Source organism: Pogona vitticeps, chromosome 3 (genome assembly GCF_051106095.1).
Source record: "Pogona vitticeps strain Pit_001003342236 chromosome 3, PviZW2.1, whole genome shotgun sequence".
Lineage (NCBI taxonomy): Eukaryota > Metazoa > Chordata > Lepidosauria > Squamata > Agamidae > Pogona > Pogona vitticeps.
The window spans coordinates 70,099,424-70,118,827 of NC_135785.1; the positions used below are offsets into that span (position 1 = coordinate 70,099,424).

General features: G+C 41.4%; 1 protein-coding gene across 1 annotated transcript in view; it reads left to right on the forward strand.

Moving 5' to 3' along the window:
- The first annotated feature begins 10,268 nt into the window (after nucleotides 1-10,268).
- LOC110075337 (scavenger receptor cysteine-rich domain-containing protein DMBT1) overlaps nucleotides 10,269-19,404 on the forward strand; it is a 45,323-nt gene continuing 36,187 nt past the window's right edge. Inside the window, exons 1-4 of the mRNA XM_078390253.1 lie at nucleotides 10,269-10,284; nucleotides 10,920-10,931; nucleotides 13,440-13,733; nucleotides 14,117-14,140. Coding sequence (XP_078246379.1) covers nucleotides 10,269-10,284; nucleotides 10,920-10,931; nucleotides 13,440-13,733; nucleotides 14,117-14,140 — 346 coding nt within the window. The remainder of the gene's footprint in view (nucleotides 10,285-10,919; nucleotides 10,932-13,439; nucleotides 13,734-14,116; nucleotides 14,141-19,404) is intronic.

Below are 19,404 nucleotides of genomic sequence, written 5' to 3' on the forward strand. Positions count from 1 at the left end.
TATAAAGGTATTAGCTGCTCTTTCAGTTGTCTAAAAATTGAGTTATTTTCAAAGTCCCTACACATTCTTAAAAAGGAGAGTGTGGAAGCATTACTTTTATAGACGACAATTCCTAAAGTTCCTTATCTGCATGGCTCTTGCCCATGCTGGCTATGGAGTTTTGGGAGCTATAGACAACTCCCCAAAAACTTTTTCAGACTTTGTAAAAAAAGTGTCTAACATTTCTCCTTTGCCCTCTTCCACTCTAGGTTTCTTGGCTAGAATCCTGTCTGTTTGATCTGTTCCACTGGTGGTCTCTCATGTGAGGAGACTGACATTTTCTGGGTTTGTGCAAGAACATACCCTGGCACTCTATGTGCAGGCATAAGCCAAATCCCCTTCTTTCAAATGGTGTGGTCTCCACTCACTTGACAGGAAGCAGGAGATTTAGCAGAAAGACATGGGCAGAGTGTATCTTTCAACAGGATTATGACCCTTTGATTCATCTTTCCCCATTACAGGAAATGGTTCCCAGTCAAGTAGAATAGCTTTGGCTGGAATCCTTTTAGTAAACCCAAATCTCTGACTTCTGTAAACTGAAATTGGGCTGTTGGTAGCAATGAGGCTTTCTGGTTGCACAATGGGCTAATAAGAACAGAGGAAATGTGTGGATAATGGACCATTTGGCACACTGTTCAACAAGCACAGAACACTGGCTTTTGTATTTTTGCCATATCCCTTACTATACATGCCTAAAATATTGATTCACATTCTTGTATAGTGGATATAGGGATCTGGTTGGACTGTAACTCCCATAATCTCTCATAGTTAGTTGTGTTGGTTAGGCCCAATGGGAACAGCTGTCCTACAGCACAACAATAAGTTGTTTCAGAGGAATGCGATGAAGAGTGCTTTCAGATTGTCCACTCCAGAGACTGACCTCACATCTAAAGTCCATACAGAATTGACATGTCATGCCATATGCTCCCTGCCATGCACCAGGAGTTTATGTCAGGGTGTGTGGTTTGTGTCTTTTCTTACAAAATGGCCCCCTTCACAGAATCTTTTTTCCCTTGCCACCCACATGGCAAACCTCTGCAAAGCCCAACCTGATGACAAGTTCTACAGGAGCCTAATAAATATATCACTTGATTGCCAGTGTGGTGTAGTGTGTGTGGTACTGTATTTTTGGGGAGTAGGTAGCCACTTACACATCATTTAAAAAAAGAGAGTACATGCATTACCAAAAAGGAGGGGAACTTTGGATGTTTATTCAGCTAAAGTTTCACATGCTGTTTTAGGTGTACACATAGCATACAGTAATGTGAAATGATTTGTCTAATTTAAGCAGAGTTACACACTGCACTCTGCCTAAGTGAGGAAGACTGTGGCCAGGTAACCTGTTTGCCCCCTAAGTTTGCTGTCCACTTTCCTGATATTGACAGGCAACGTCAAGGTCACTGATCAGATGTGGTCTGGAAAGCCCTTTGAAGGGAGGACACTTTCAAAAGGTGGACTGTTCCATGGCAGCCTTTCCAGTGGAGAAATAGTACTAATACAGGTATCCCATGTGTTCTTCTACAAGCAGTGGAACTGTTTTCAACCCAATGCTGCAGGTTTGGGGAGACAAGGAAATACTGGAAGAAAAAATATGGGTTAATCAAACAAACATATCATTGTAAGATTTATGGTTGATGAGCAAAGTGCATAACCACGCCTATCCACCACCCTGAGCGTATAAATTTTATTTGGGGTCTGGAGCCTGGACAGAAGCCTTGACAAGATGGATCATAGAGTGAAGCTCATTTGGATGGTATTGCTCAGTTCACCAGCTTTTCTAATTGGCTCATCAGGTAATTACTCTGCCTAATCTCTCACATAAGTGATTCTCTTGTATCACTTTTGATTTAACAAGTCTGTTTACTTATATTCCACGTGAAGAATTTATTCACAAATGTATAAGTACAACTGGAATTTAATTCACCTGTTAATACTTTGGTTTCCTACATTCCTTCAGCTATTTTGAAATTATTCCAGGTAGAACTAGGCAACTAGGTTAAACAGCCTTGAATTGGATAATGTGTGAATTCAGATTTGATGTTGAGATCAAAGCTGCAATATAATTGTGTGTGTGTGTATATATATATATATATATATAGTCTATCTATTTACTATCTATTTATAGAAGTACTGTATGTTACTGGGAAAACAGACTTTCATATGAGAACTGTTATATAACAGAAAGAAAAGTAAAGCCTGTGAATGAGTTGCTGTATCGCTTTCTGAGCGTTTGCGCCTACAAACAGGCTTCTCTCCTGGGAAAGAGAGATAATAATCTTACCCATTTTTCCAACCAAGCCACAATCCTGGATCCTAGAACTGGAGCAAGAGTGCACCTCAAGTGGAGCAGAATATAAGTGGTTGCTTCCCTTGGAACTTTTTCATACACATTGCTAGGCAGAAGCCAGGGAGACTAGCAGTGCCTGTTAGTGTGTCATGTTTTGCAATCATTTGCAAGCCATACAAATAGCCAGTATTGTAAAGCTGTAAGTCTGTTTTTACACACAAATATATAAAATATTTATTAAATCATGCTTTGGGATGGGATGAGGAACCAGGGTAATTTACCTCAGGATTCCACAAAAAAAGCCCCCCTCTCCCAATGCCAGTTCCTCTGTGTACTCTGTGTAATTCCTGCTCTGGATGCTCATATATTGCTCATCATAATTTTTCAAATTTTGTTTACAGTTTCCTCCCAAAATGAAAAAGAAAATGATATATTATTACAGTATAAAGTGACACTGAATATTAGCATGTAATTGTGACCTTATGGGACATTTCCCCAGGCGTAATTAAATAAATATTTTATATAATTGTGTGTAAAAGAGAATAGATGCCGCTCTGAGAGGTAAGTGATTGGTTAAAGCAAGGGAGTGCATCTAGTCTGGTAAAGAACAGGTTGGATGAATGATTATTGCTGAGCCCAGCTGGAAAGTGCATCTTTGTAAGACTGGCAGCTGTGGAGTTGGCATAGCTCAGATTGCTGCAGAACCAGAGTCTGGGAGTTTAAGTCCCCACTGTGCTTCCTGAGAAGAGGGGCCTGTTGATATATTGTCTGTGGCAGATGGGATTACCGTATTTTTCTGTGTATAAGATGCCCCCATGTATAAGACGCTTCCCACTTTTCTAACCCCAAAATAAGAAATCTAAGTGGGGCTTAGCAAGTGTAGGGGGAAAGGGATCAAAGCACTGCAGGATCACTTTGATCCCTGCTTTCCCCCTTCGTGCTAAACTCCTCAGGGTTTAGCAAAAGGAGGGGGAAAGGGATCAAAGCAATCCCGCAACTACATGATCGTTTTGATCCCTTTCCCCCTCATACAGCCAGGGGATTGCTTTGATTCTTTCTTCCCTCTTTTTGTTAAGCCCCATGGGACTTAGCAGAGGGGAAAGCAGGGATCAAATTGTTCCTGCAGCACTTTGATCTCTGGTTTTCTTTTGCTAAGGATTAGCAAGTGGAGGAGAAAGCAGGGATCAAAGCCCTGCAGGAACAATTCGATCCCTGTTTTCCCCTCCACTTGTTTTTGCACTCTCCTCAGCTTACTTCCATGTATAAGATGAGCTCAATTTTTAGTCTAAATTTTTTAGACAAAAAGTATAATATTATACATGGAAAAATACCCCTTTTGTGGCCTTGGACAAGCTGCACACAAAACTCTGTAAATTGTACAGTACATTACTTCTCAAACTCTGTAATGTGGAGTGATAATGAATTACTTATTAAATCCTATAACAAGTAACATGAACAAATTATTTTAAAAATGTATTTACCAGTAAATGGTCTTCTAAAAAAGATTTTCAAAAGATTAAGAATATGCTTTTAAATTTGTAGACACTTGAAACATAAATAAGAAATTTAAATAAATATACATGTTATATGTGTGTGTCAGATATACATTGATTTAGATTCCTGCACTGAGCAGCAGGTTGGATCAGTAGCCTTCTAGGCCCCTTCCGACTCCATAATTCTATGATTGGTGTAATCTATCTTCATCAGAGTATTTGCCTTTTCCCAGAAACTTAGCTAGCAAATGAATTGAGCGTGTTGTCAAAGTGGCTTACCCTGAATTATCATTTAATTAACTGATTGGTTTCCATTACTGTTTTAACTATGATCCTCCTCCATGAGGAGAATAGACCTGTGAAAATGTTCTGCCCTCATTGGTTTCTTGACCCTGTTGGGTCTTGGGAGGCCTTAGGAGAGCATCCAATTGAATTGGTAGATGATCCTGTCAAAGCTCAGGTCGATAGATGGTATGCAGAGTGAAACTTGGCAGTTGACATAATCTCTCACAAACAGCCTCTCCACTTCAGAGCTCACTCTGCTCCTTGGTTGACTCATTTCTCCTTGACCCCACACTCTTGATGGACTGGCAAATATCTGCTGTGTCCATATCTGCTTTTTTTCAGCTTCGCTTGATCATCCATTTGCATCTCTATCTGAACAGGAAATACCTAACAACATTGGTACATGCATTGATAATCCCAAGAATATATTACTGTAATAGTCTCTACGTGGGGCTGCCCTTGAAGCTGGTAAAGAATCTCCAACAGGTCCAAAATGCAGTGGCCAGGCTGATTTCGGGGATAAGTAAAATCAACCACATTTCTGCATTCCTGGCTCCCCTGCATTGGCTTCCAGTTAGTTTCTGTGCCCAGTTCAAGGTTTTGACCTATATGACCCTGAACGGTTTGGGACCTTGATATTTGCCAGCAAGGTCTAGTGCAAAAAAGCAACTATCTATTTCATTTGTTCTTCACAAGCCTTGCTACTGAGGGTGGCCACACTGAGAGAGGTAAGAAGGGTGTCAGTTAGGAATCAGGCCTTCTCAGTGGTAGCCCCATCCCTATGGAATAAATTACCTTTAGATGTGTGCCAGGCCACCTTCCTTCAAGTATTTAGAAAATTAGCAAAGGCAGAGCTCTTTAGAATGGTCTTTAAGAACACAATCCCATAGGCAGGGATTTAACAATCAGTAACATGTTGTGTTTTATTCCCTTTCTTTTCTTTTTTTGGTTGTTGCCATATGGTTATCTCATTGCTATTTTTTTATTAGACTTATATACTGCCCATTTAGAACATGCCTACTCCTGGTGGTTTACACAAAATACAAAAAAACGATGATACAAATATAATAAATGAAAACAAAAATGCATTAAAAAATTAGGCCCAATTCTATTACAGGAGTCCAAGATGGGAAAAAGGAAAGAGAAGAGATAAAGCTAAGTAATGGCTGTTGGGAAGGCTGGCTTTTAAAGCTAGGTCTTTAATTTGCTCTTGGAGAACCTCAGCAAGGGGGCCAGGCGGATTTCTGTTGGTAAGTTGTTCCAGAGATGAGTGGCCACTGCTCAGAAGGCCTGGTTTTTAGTTTTTCAGGCCTCTCTCAGAGTTAGGCCCCTCAACCATCCAGCCCGGCTGGAATGGGTGGAATGGGCAGAACTAGGTGGAAGAAGGCACTCTGCCAATTATTGAGAACCTAAACTGTTTAGGGCTTTGTCAGCACCTTTAAATTGATGTGGAAGTGAACAGGCAACCAGTGTAAGGTGACCAGGTTGGGGAAAATATGATGGAATCTTTTCACCCCTGTTAATAGCCTGGTTGCAATGTTCTGAACCATTTGAAGCTTCCGCATCAGTCTCAAATGAAGCCCGTAGAGGGCATTACAGCAGTCTATTCTTCAGACTATGAGCGCATGGACAAGTGCGATGAGGGCCGCTGCGTCTCGATAGGGATGCAGTTGGTTGATTTGCTCAAGATGTCAACAGGCGGACTGAACCACAGATGCTACCTGGGTCTCCATGGTAAGCACCAGGTCAAGATGAATCCCTAGATAGTGAACCACACTGTCTGCAGTGAGAGTCACCCCCCCAAAAGAGAGGGAGCTTTCCAAAGCACTGACATGTAGAGTTGAGTGTCATCAGCATACTGATGACAGGAGTCTCTACACCCCACACAGACTACCTTAATATTATGCATTCCAGTTTTATTTGTTTTGCTTTGAGGTAATGCTGCAGACTATCTAGCTTCATAATACCCAGATGGGACCATCATCAAGTATACTGTGAGTCCTACTGTTAATGTACAGGAATTACAAATCCCTAATGAAGGTGAGGCTGACATGACTCTTGCACCTCAGCCATCTCTGCAATGTCTCAGTATGACCATCTTGGAAACAACCATGTGATTTTTGCCTGCAAGTGTAGGTAGCTATCTAGAAGGTAATGCACAATTACTTTCATCAGAGGACCAACCACATGATTTTGGACTAGGTGCTTAGAATTATCTGTACAAATGAAAATATTTGACCACCTTTCTATTAAATGGGCCATCTAGTACATAAGGAAGTTAGCAGGTGGGGGAAGCTTGGGATAGGAAATGCTCAGGCCGATGGACTTTATGTTGCCTAGGCTGCTTCCTGTCTTCTTAGTTATAGCAGGGGTGGCCCGTATGAATCCCCTTCCCATTTTTGTAACTTCTGGAACCACCTTACACACCTCAAAGGGAGAATTCTGGCTTCTAGAAGAGTCTAGGTGAATTCCCCTCCCTCCCCCAAAAAGTGAGGCACATATGTATCCTCCACTTTGTTTAACCACTCAAACAATGTTTTGAGAAAATTGGAAATGCATTTCTGGCCACTCCTGGTTTCATCTGTGGAGAAAGCACAGCACACATATGTTTTCAAGGGTAAATATTGCTAATGGAAATTTTGATAGATTTGCTTTTCTTGTCTTTCCAGTTTTGCTTGGTCAGCAACAGTTACTGAGATTTGCAGTTAATATTTGAATGTTTCTTGCCTATTTGGCAGCAGTTGCTTAAGCGTCACTCTCCAATTTAGATGATTGTTCAAATACAGCTTGCTAATTGGCAGACTGAGCCATTTCCCTTTTTTACTGATAAGATACGGTATATAACTTTTGTAAAGGCACCACAGAGGCATGTTTGCTTTGTCTCTGTACTAGGTGTTACCTTTCACCTATAAAGTAAACACTGCCTTTATTTTCATTTCATTTGCTTTTTATTGCCTCCATCATCACCAAGAGAAGGAACTTGAAACTAAGAGGATAAAGATGTGACTGTATTGATTGTTTTGGTGTGGGCTGGTGTGGTCTAAATAAGGTCACTTGAATACAGCGAGAGGAGCAGTACGCCATTTGGCATGAACCATACATCCAAATGGGACCTCAACCTCAAACGACCCTCCATCTCCTTCTGCTATCAATTGCATACATGCTCTTCTGTGGAGAGGCAGGGGAAGTGAAATTAGTATTTTTGCTGGTGGTAGACCATTACTGATTGATTGATTGACTGACTGACTGACTGACTGACTGATTGATTTGACTTTTACCCCGCCCATCTAGACTCAAATGAATCTACTCTTACAGTCCAAGCAATATAAAACAAAAATTAAAACAGACAATATCCCCCCACCCCAAAAGTTACTGATCCACTGAATCACTTAGATTAAATTATTATTATTTTATTTGCCTTGTGTGTAGTGCTGACTGAGATACTGTCTGCAGTTGCAGTTTCAATTGGCAGTTCACACAAAGGCAAAGATATTTTTAAACTTAATCTAAGTGATCAAGTGCAACAGAGGTGGTCTAGCAGAGTAAAAAAAAAGTAATTTCACTTCTGCCTTGCCATTCAAGAACATAGGAAATGTCAGTATTCTGATATCCCAAAGTGGCTTGCTTATTAAGCCACTTCATGATTCCAGAACTTGACACTGAAATTTAATAAGCCTGGGTCACCTAGTAAAACTGACTCACTTGTGGCCCAGTTTAAGGTTCAATGAGTCCCTGGATGCCAGGAAGACATCTGCAATGTCAGAGTCTTCTTTCCCAGGCACCTTGAACTGGGGGAGGGCTCTGAGAAGCATGCTCCTGGCCAACCAATCAGGAATGCCCAACGGTGCTTGGGGGTGGTACTTCTGGATTGTTGCAATTTTCAATCTGGTTCACCAGGCGAGGATATAAAGGGAGCTTCGGGCTCTTTTCTGGAATCTTCAAGCAGAATTCACCCACCCGTCCTTCCCTGCAATGTGTAGGGCTGTTTATGTAATTTTGGGTGTTTGCTATATTCTTCTGCTACATCTCTCTTGGTGGCAGCAGAAGGGGATGGTTTTGTGTGAAGGAGTAGATCTTTGGTGTGAGAGAAGGGCATTCAGCCCCATCTTAGGCAAGCAACACCCTATGAGGGGCTCAAGAGTGGAGGACTGACAGAAGTGTGCCCGGCTTAGAGGGGGTGCCACCGTTCTCCACAACTGGAGCCAATGGATCTCTCACTCTTAGTGGCTCCATGCTCAGGGAAGGGGACATACTCCAATTCTGGTTACCAACTCCCTTGGTAACCCAGCATCATGCTGGGAAGGTGGGCATCAGCTGGTAGGCAGGTCATTCAGTGTTGGGATGTTCTCCTCCTGCTGTGCTGGAATGATTCTGCTGCAACCAGTCCAAGCAATGGTCTTTTTATGTCCACTATTCTTCCAAATAAAACAATACACTTAGAATGGTGTGTGTGTTTCAATTGGCAGGCACAGAGCTATCCGGGGTTATCTTGCCTGGATTTACAAACAAGCCAAGAATAATTTAGCATATGTATTACAGATGCAACCTTGGTACATTTAGTATAAAGACTTTCATGTCTTATTTATACATATCCTGTCATAACGGCTAAAAGATCTTGAATGACTTGCTTTTAAAATGTTTTCTACTTGCTTGTACCACAGCTTTTACTTCCTGGCCTGAGCTTGAAACCACAACTGAAACTACAACTACAACTATAACTACACCTACAACTGTAGAAACAACTATAAGTAAGAACTTGTTTATTATCACTTTTCTTTTTTAAATTATCAGGTGATTTCAAAGCTGTTTGAAGAAACCAGAAACTCTAGATTATGAAATTTCAACTGGGTGATCTGTTGTAGCAAATTTGTAAAAAAGTTTTATAATATGATATAATAATTGTCTGTAAACAGTTTACATCCAGCTTGTGATTAGGGCAGGGACACACCTCATGAAAAGGCCTTTGGAGTGAGATACTACCCTCACTGCTCTAATCCATTAGATGCCATAGTTATCAACTTTACTACTTTACACCCATTATGGCCTAAGATTTTGTGGAACACAGGCCATGTTATTCACTCATGTTAAAGGATCAATGTAAGGTCATTATGTGCACGACTATCAGTTTTAGGGGTCACAAAAGAGAGGATACAAACTTATGGTCTTCAGAGTTAGTGAAAATAATAAAGGCCCAGATACACATAATGGCTGAAATCCCATTTCCCTTGGCTTAGCATAAAGTTATGCCTGCAGAATTTCATGGGGAATTAAGCACAGGCAGTTACGTGTCTGATTATGCAACCAGTTGTGCAACTCATTGCACAGTCTAGTTGCATAACTAATTGTGCACCTAGTGGTGCACCTGCACCTGCAGAATTGTTTCCTACATTATGAGGAATCAATATAACTTCCAGTTATGCAGGCATAGCTATGAAACAAGACTGTGGCCAATAATTGGCTTTTTGCATAAAGATGTGAAGGCAGAAAATATACATCAGGGTAATAGAAAAGTTGTATTGTTTTCTATCAGGGGAAAATAGTGGATGGGTGATCTGTAGTAGACAAACTGAAAAGTGAGGCATGTTTCTGCATCATCTCCTCCTCACCATACCTCAACTTGCAGTTTTTCCAGCTGAAATTCCTTTATTTAAAGGATGTCAGGGTAACATTGCATGAGATTGAATCGAAGTTGTGAAAGTCGTTTCTAGACTCATTCTTCATAAAACTTAATGGCTATCATTTTGCATACTTTCAGAAAACTACCTTTCTACAGGATTGTGGTCAATTAATGTTTTTTATTATGGCTATTACCACCCATTGTTTTTACCACTTGATCACATAGATCTGGCAACAATTGCCAGGTAAATAGTTTTGCAACTCCCACCTGTGAGTTTCTGTCTCACAGAGAACTGCAGAACCGTTAGAAATGAAGATGGTTCTGGATTTTGCCAGCAAAAGATAATTCATAAAGTCCACAAGGGTATTGTGCATGCTCTTGCACAGCATGAAATAACTTGCCACCCACATCTATTGCATAACATAGCAATGGAAGCATCAGACGAATAGAGGGTCTAGGGGTCTCCTCTAGTATCAGGACCAGTTGTGCAATGGTTCATCAGTAATGATGATTGTCACAAACAAGATAATAGCCAAAGAAAATAAGAATGCCACAGCAAGCAGGTCAGTCCCTGTGGGTTCTGGCATGCTCGTACCAGACATTTGCTGGCCTTATTATCTTTCATTCTCCTGGTGATGATTTGGAGCTTGTCCAGACCTGTGTTATCTGAAATGTTTGTGTTGAAATCCAGCCCTCACTGCACCAGCTCAACACTAAATGTAAATGTACATTTCTCTGTGAAGAATTGTGAGGATGCATGGAAATGAGAATCTGGGAGTAATGTTCCCATGTCAAATGGCAAAAAAAAAAAAGGTCTTAGGGACAGCAAAATTTAGCAAATATGTTAAGAATTTAGTGTGTCTTTGTTCATTTGTAGAAATTGTTTGCACGGATGAGGGGTTGGTGCCAGGCTTAGTTATATATATGTAGAATGGGCCCACTGAAATAAATGTACCTTAAGTTGGTCATGATTGAAATGTTATTTATTTCAATGGATTAACTACTCTTAAGTATAACCTAGTCTGGATCTAGTTTAAGGTTTCCTGCTATAACTGTTTTTGTTTATATCTAACTTCATGAAGCTTCATAACAATAATTAAAAGCAAAGATCGTATTTTCATCAATGTTACATAACAAAATATTACTTGTTATTGTATATGTATAACTGCATTGTGTTATTTTCTTCTTTGTTTTCCAGCAGTAGCCGATGGTGAGTCTTTTAATAAATTAAATACTATTCATGTTTGTCTAGATCAGACTATTAAATAAAAATTGTGGGGAGTTTGGGGGGAAAGGAGAAGGAATACTGCTGCCTAGTAGGGTGTTGTGGCCCTAGTTAAAGCTGTTCAGAATTCCTTGACTTAACTCCCTTGTTTTAGCTCTTGGAGAGCTAGCTCCTTTGTGGTTCCATTAATGCAGGCAATTCTCCATGTGAGACTTATTCAATCTGGTAGCCCCCTAATGTTTTGGAATCAGCCTCAATTACTACGACCAAATCATAAAGGAAAATGTGGGTTTTTTTCAGCAGATGCTTTTGGTCTTAAGTCTGGAAAGCACCAGGTTGAAGAAGGTGGCCCTTCAGTGTTCTCCTTGGATGGGCACTGCAAGTTATGGGTGGCTGTTTGTCTGCTTATATTAATTTAATTTCTATCCATTAGTTACTTGGCATACATTTATTTTATATGTTAGTTCTATTTACATACAGTGCTCATACACACACAGACATCTATATTAGTTATATTTACGTTGCAATTTTAATTCACTGAGCTCAAAATGGTGTATGTGGCTTGCCCTGTGATGTATGAGGAATATTAAAACATCTCCTTCTCTGTCTTTTAAAAAAAATATTTCCTAACCAAACCAGCAAAATTCTAATATCATGCTAGGTTGATGCATTACCATTTTGATATGCCATTTTCAGTATCCTTTTTTTAAAAAAAAATAACCAAGAAAAGAAGGAAACTCACCCCAGCCCTTTGAATGATGGCTGCCGGAAAAGGCTGGGAAGGGGGCCATGTTGACTCCCTGGTCAATGCCCCCCCATAAGGAAGTGCAGCCCCTGCAGGGTCCTTGCTGAGGAGAAAGGGGGGGGAGGAGGGTCTTATTATTTCCTTTCTATCTCCCTAGCCATCACCCTAAAGTTTTCTCGTGCAGCAGCTGTCCTCAGCTGCTCTTCTTGCTGCCTCCTTACTTGTCAGTAAACCAAATAAATGTATTCATGAGTAAACTGGGTAAATCTTGCTCTGTGGGAACCCGTAGCACCTAAGAGGACCCATAGCAGAATCTCCAGAAAGGATTGCTCAAGTGAAAGTTAAAATAGATCACACGTAAGATAAGAATGTTTTAAGCATGAACTGGACAGAGCCAAATTTCTCAGTGTGGACAGGCCTGGTGTGATCACACAGGGAAATAGATTGTATTTTGGAGCACTTGTGGTGCAGACTGTTGTGATTTATTTCCTGGTGACCACATGATGCATGGAGAACTGCATTCCAGTCTGACTCCAATCCACGGCCAAGCTTTGTCCTGCTGTAGGGCTACTGTTTTCTGGGGCTAAGATGGGAGGAATTCCCCAACAGACAGAAGGATTGCTTAAAGGGAGATTGCTCACTGCAAATCAATCCTTTCCAATACAATCAGACACACATCTTTTTAATCACCTGATCACCCCCGCCCCAACCACACAAGCAGGCCCACTAAATCAATGGAAATCTGGTGAACCAATTCCTTTGTAAGTTCCATTGATTCAGTGGGTCTAACCTGAGTTGCAGCCTACAACTGGATTTCAACCACAACACGCTTATTTCTCCTTCAGAGTCTATGTGAAGCACTCCAGTCTTTCATTTAAAAGTGGACACAGTGAAATGGGCAACTATTTCACATACATTTGAGTGATGTCTTTCAAAACCACATTTGTATTGCTATAATTAATTAAAGAACCATGCTGTTGAACTTAGTGGAACTTACCTCTTGCTAAACTTTCAAGAATTTGTGGTCCAATTGACTTTAATCCCCACTTCTTCCATAAGAATGCAATTTAAAATGTGGGAGAACATCCCTTATTTTAATCATCCAGATGTGGGTACAAAAATTACTAAAGGTATATCTGCACATATCCTATTCTCAGGTAGGACAAAGCCAACCATTTTGGGGGAAAGGGGATTAAAAACTTCCAAATGCTACCCATCCAACACAATGTGGGATCAAGCTTGAAAGATCAAGAGGAGAAATGTGAGAAAGAGATTCACTTCACAGGCAGATTGCAAAAGCTGTTCTGTGGGAAGGGATGGCTGGTACCAGATGTGCGTTCAATGGGAAGCAGCTCACAGATATACCTGTGGAGGAGCTCCCCTCTCCAACATGGTAGTACCCATAAAGAAACCTTTAGCCTGCACAACTGTGATGCAGTGCCAGTGGATACTCTAGGAGGGGAAACTTTGCAGCTGCCAGTGCTGCTTTCCAAGTCTTTCTTCAGCACAATAAGGTGACATAAACTGGGGTACTTTTAAGCTCCAGCTTGAATTTAAGAACAGTAAATGTGTAGCTTATGTTCAAATAAAATTCAAACAGTTTTCCTCATGTATCCAAGAAATTAATTCAGATGGTTAATACAGTTTATTTCTAGCTCATACTGTTAATCTCCCCTCTAGGTATACAAAGCAAATCTTCAGCATTTGAGTGGTACACAATAACTATTTATTTTTATGTTTTCTAAAAGAGATTTATGTGCGGTTGGGAGGAGGAGTCAACAACTGTACTGGCCAGGTTGAAGTTTACTACTTTGGTGGCTGGACTGGTGTTTGCAGTGAAGAATTTGACCTCATCGATGCTGAGGTGGTTTGCAGGCAGCTAAGCTGTGGCTGGGCACTTGGTACCACAACGGAGGACCCTGGGGACGTTTATCCTTACTTGAGCAATGTGCGCTGTGAAGGCTATGAAGACTACTTATGGCAATGCTACTTTCAAGAAGGAGGATGCTATAGCAACACAGTGGCTGGCGTGGTTTGTTCAGGTATACTACATTTTCTCTTTGCCTCCTGATTAATGACACAGAGCGAATTATCAAGCTAGAAATAATAGAATTCAAAGGCATCTCATGGTTGCTAGGGTCCCTGGAGCTGTAGAATTGAGTGGAATTCCCCTTCTGAGGTCTAAGGAGATCTGACCTTGGAAGAGGAGACTTAGTGTTGGAATCCCCATTTCTGGTCTCTCTCAGGAAAGGTGAAATGAAGCAGAGGTAAGAGGCAGAAAAGGGGGGAAAGACCACTGTGTTTCAAAGTGCCATTTGGAAGACTAAATACATACATCGAGAACTTCCCAGATATTTTCAATGAGTACAGAAGCTTGTACAAAATGCCTCATGTTTGCTCATTCATCATATTTGTTTCTTGACAGATTCTGGACTACCAGCACCATCAGGTAATTTAAAAATAATATTATCTATGGAAAATAGTTAAGCAATGAATGTGCAAACTAAACTACAAATGAGCCACTGATTTCAGCTTTATATGCATTGTGACACTGTGTCTGTGTGTTTGTGTGTGAGTGAATTTAACTGCTGCCCATATTTTCCACTTAGCCCTGGAAAGAGCCACAGCAGGATTGAATACCCATGCTAAAAGTCATTCAGCTTATTTTCTGTCATTTGCATCACTGTTTCCTATGTAAGAAATTTGCCCACTGACATGTCAGCCCGAGTAATCCATATCTGTTCCCGACCACTCCCACCACTAATGAAGAGATGAGGTAACAGAAACTTTCAGTTCTAGCTGATTCGTGGATACAATGAGGTATTGGGAATGTTGTTAGTGCTTCTCCATTCAGTTGATGGCTTATTTGTAATGCTTGAAAATTGTTTGGTGCATGAAGGCCAAACAGTTATCACAGGAAAAGATTCTTGGCCATTGCCAGCCTCAAGAGTCTACCTCACCATGGAAGGGCCTGGCCAGGCAGCTCTTTGCATATGTTTATATTCAGATTTTGAATGAATGTGTTATTGGCATCACAGACAAATAAGGTACTTGAACAAGGGGTTAGAGTACAGCATCTTGTCTAGCTGAGGGTGGAGGAAGAACCTGAGGCAATTCAATTTCAGAAGAATTATGTCTTGTGTGTGTTTAGTCGTTTAGTCGTGTCCGACTCTTCGTGACCCCATGGACCAGAGCACGCCAGGCCCTCCTGTCTTCCACTGCCTCCCGGAGTTGTGTCAGGTTCATGTTGGTTGCTTCGCAGACACTGTCCAGCCATCTCATCCTTGGTCGTCCCCTTCTCCTCTTGCCATCACACCTTCCTAACATCAAGGTTTTTTCCAAGGAGTCTTTTCTTCTCATGAGATGGCCAAAGTACTGGAGCCTCAGCTTCAGGATCTGTCCTTCAAGTGAGCATTCAGGGTTGATTTCCTTTAGAACTGATAGGTTTGTTCTCCTTGCAGTCCAGGGGATTCTCAAGAGCCTCCTCCAGCACCACAATTCAAAGGCATCAATTCTTCGGCGGTCTGCTTACTTTATGGTCCAGCTCTCACTTCCATACATCACGACAGGAAAAACCATAGCTTTGACTATTCGGACTTTTGTTGGCAAGGTGATGTCTCTGCTTTTCAAGATGCTGTCAAGATTTGTCATCGCTTTCCTCCCAAGAAGAAGGCGCCTTTTAATTTCAGGGCTGCTGTCTCCGTCTGAAGTAATCATGGAGCCCAGGAAGATAAAATTTGACACTGCCTCCATATCTTCCCCTTCTATTTCCCAGGAGGTGATGGGACCAGTGGCCATGATCTTAGTTTTTTTGATGTTGAGTTTCAGACCGTTTTTTGCACTCTCCTCTTTCACTCTCATTACAAGGTTCTTTAATTCCTCCTCACTTTCTGCCATCAGAGTGGTATCATCTGCATATCGGAGGTTGTTGATATTTCTTCCGGCAATCTTAATTCCGGCTTGGGTTTCTTCCAGTCCAGCCTTCCGCATGATGTATTCTGCATATAAGTTAAATAAGCTGGGGGACAATATACAGCCTTGCCGTACTCCTTTCCCAATTTTGAACCACTCAGTTGTTCCATGACCAGTTCTAACTGTTGCTTCCTGTCCCACATATAGGTTTCTCAGGAGACAGATAAAGTGGTCAGGCACTCCCATTTCTTTAAGAACTTGCCATAGTTTGCTGTGGTCCACACAGTCAAAGGCTTTCGCATAGTCAATGAAGCAGAAGTAGATATTTTTCTGGAACTCTCTGGCTTTCTCCATAATCCAGCGTAAGTTAGCAATTTGGTCTCGAGTTCCTCTGCCTCTTCGGAATCCAGCTTGTACTTCTGGGAGTTCTCGGTCCACATACTGCTGAAGCCTACCTTGGAGGATTTTGAGCATAACCTTGCTAGCGTGCGAAATGAGTGCAATTGTACGGTAGTTGGAGCATTCTTTGGCACTGCCTTTCTTTGGGATTGGGATGTAGACTGATCTTTTCCAATCCTCTGGCCACTGTTGAGTTTTCCAAACTTGCTGGCATATTGAATGTAGCACCTTAACAGCATCATCTTTCAAGATTTTAAATAGTTCAACTGGAATGCCATCACCTCCACTGGCCTTGTTGTTAGCCAGGCTTTCTAAGGCCCACTTGACTTCGCTCTCCAGGATGTCTGGCTCAAGGTCAGCAACTACATTGTCTGGGTTGTCCGGGATATCCAAATCTTTCTGATATAATTCCTCTGTGTATTCTTGCCACCTCTTCTTGACGTCTTCTGCTTCTGTTAGGTCCCTCCCATTTTTGTCTTTTATCATGTTCATCTTTGCGCAAAATGTTCCTCTAATATGTCCAATTTTCCTGAACAGATCTCTGGTCTTTCCTTTTCTGTTATCTTCCTCTATTTCTTTGCATTGTTCATTTAAGAAGGCCCTCTTGTCTCTCCTTGCTATTCTTTGGAAGTCTGAATTCAAGTTTCTGTAACTTTCCCTATCTCCCTTGCATTTTGCTTCCCTTCTCCTCTCTGCTATTTCTAAGGCCTCGTTGGACAGCCACTTTGCTTTCTTGCATTTCCTTTTCTTTGGGATGGTTTTCGTTGCTGCCTCCTGGACAATGTTACGAGCCTCTATCCAAAGTTCTTCAGGCACTCTGTCCACCAAATCTAGTTCCTTAAATCTGTTCTTTACTTCCACTGTGTATTCATAAGGGATTTGGTTTAGATTATACCTGAGTGGCCCAGTGGTTTTTCCTAATCTCTTCAGTCTAAGCTTGAATTTTGCTATGAGAAGCTGATGATCAGAACCGCAGTCAGCTCCAGGTCTTGTTTTTGCTGACTGTATAGAGCTTCTCCATCTTTGGCTGCAGAGAATATAATCAATCTGATTTCGATATTGCCCATCTGGTGATTTCCATGTATAGAGTCGCCTCTTGTGTTGTTGGAAAAGAGTGTTTGTGATGACCAGCTTATTCTCTTGACAAAACTCTATTAGCCTTTGTCCTGCTTCGTTCTGAACTCCAAGGCCAAACTTCCCTGTTGTTCCTTTTATCTCTTGGCTCCCTACTTTAGCATTCCAGTCCCCTAGAATGAGAAGAACATCTTTCTTTGGTGTCAGTTCTAGAAGGTATTGTAAATCTTCATAGAATTGTTCAATTTCAGTCTCCTCAGCAATGCTGGTTGGTGCATAAACTTGGATTATTGTGATGTTGAATGGTCTGCCTTGGATTCGTATTGACATCATTCTATCATTTTTGAGATTGTATCCCATTACAGCTTTTCCCACTCTTTTGTTGACTATGAGGGCTACTCCATTCCTTCTACGGGATTCTTGCCCACAATAGTAGATATGATAATCATCTGAGCTGAATTCGCCCATTCCTGTCCATTTTAGTTCACTGATGCCCAGGATGTCGATGTTTATTCTTGCCATCTCCTGTTTGACCACCTCCAGCTTCCCAACGTTCATAGATCTTACATTCCAGGTTCCTATGCAGTATTTTTCTTTGCAGCATTGGATTTTCCTTTCACTTCCAGGCACGTCCACAGCTGAGCGTCCTTTCGGCTTTGGCCCAGCCACTTCATCAGCTCTGGAGCTACTTGTACTTGTCCTCCACTCTTCCTCAGTAGCATGTTGGACGCCTTCCGACCTGAGGGGCCCATCTTCCAGTGTCATATCTTTTAGCCTTTTGTTTCTGATCATGGGGCGTTCTTGGCAAAGATACTGGAGTGGCTTGCCATTTCCTACTCCAGGTGGATTGCGTTTAGTCGGAACTCTCCACTATGTCCTGTCCGTCTTGGGTGTCCCTGCACGGCATAGCCCATAGTTTCTCTGAGTTACTCAAGCCCCTTCGCCACGACAAGGCAGCAATCCATGAAGGAGTATGTCTTGTGGCTTTAGATATTATTTTATTTTTGTTACTCCTCTCATGATCAAATCAAAATCTATATAGCTAACCTTAAGGAAATATTCAAGAATCTAAAACATGAGCTGTCTCAGTAATCATCACCAACTGTTCCCCATGCTCCTTTGCAATTACATTCAACATGGCCTTCACATTTATATGATCCACACACCAAGCTTAAGGACACATTTCAGAGAGGCAATAGGAAATAACTTGGTGAAGAGTGTACTGTTTCCAGTGGGATCCAAAACAACTAGGCAGGAGAAATATGGGTTTGTCTCTTCCAGATATTCAGGTATCTTATGAAAGAACAAGAACTCTTCCTTTCCATTCCAGAAAAACACAGAAGCAACAGGCTGGAATTCAAGAGAATTCTGGCTTATCAAGGATGGGTTGATGCATGATGTTTAATTGCTCCCAGTTGCTGAGGGAGTATCTAAAGAAACCACAAATGTTTAGGTCTGCAGTTTGTTTGGACTGATGTATGCATGAAAATAGCAGAAATCAGCTCTCTGGTTTGACTTGCCCCAACATTCCAGAGATAGAATCCAGGATATATTTTTTTTAGTATTAATTCTGTGGTTTGTGAGGAAAGTCAGACCTTTAAAACACACCCTCTTGCTTCCTCCTACTCCATGTGGACACAGATGTTTGTTATTTTCCCCTACCCCATTTCCAGAGTTGGAGGAAATTACTTTTCTCATCTACAAACCCACACTCCAATGGCCATGATAATTCAGGGATTTTAGGAGCTGTAATCCAGAAGTTTACTGTTTCAAATGCCGCACGTTTTATCCTCCCTCCCATGTTATCATTGTTTGCCATTGCCAGATGGTTATTGTCCTCTTCTGGAGAAACTGTACAAATAATATCTTGGTGGGGCGAGGGAGTAGTTGCTTCCAATGGATGATGTTGAACGTGAGAAAGAAAAACTGTATTCTATACAAGCTGCAGTCTTAAGCTAGCCTCTGGACCCAAGGTGAGGTGGGAGATGCTGTCCCATCTGTCAAAATCACTTCTCCGTAAAGAGATAATGATCTCAGAGGAGGAGTCACTGCAGGTGCAATACTCCCCTTTACTCCTTTACTCCCCAGATGTGCATAGTCTTTGCCCTATGGACAATCTAAACCCGATAGAAAACCTTTGTCTGCTTATAAGGCAGTAAATCATTGACTGTGTGCTTCCTTAGACAGCACAACAGACTGACTAGGCAGGATCTCTCTATTATAGTAGCAATGAGTAACCTTCCTCCTCTCCACTGGATTTAGGTGTAAGTCTTGCTGTTCAAGAGACAAGCCCTTCTGTTTAAGAATAATTGTTTTTATTAAGAAAAT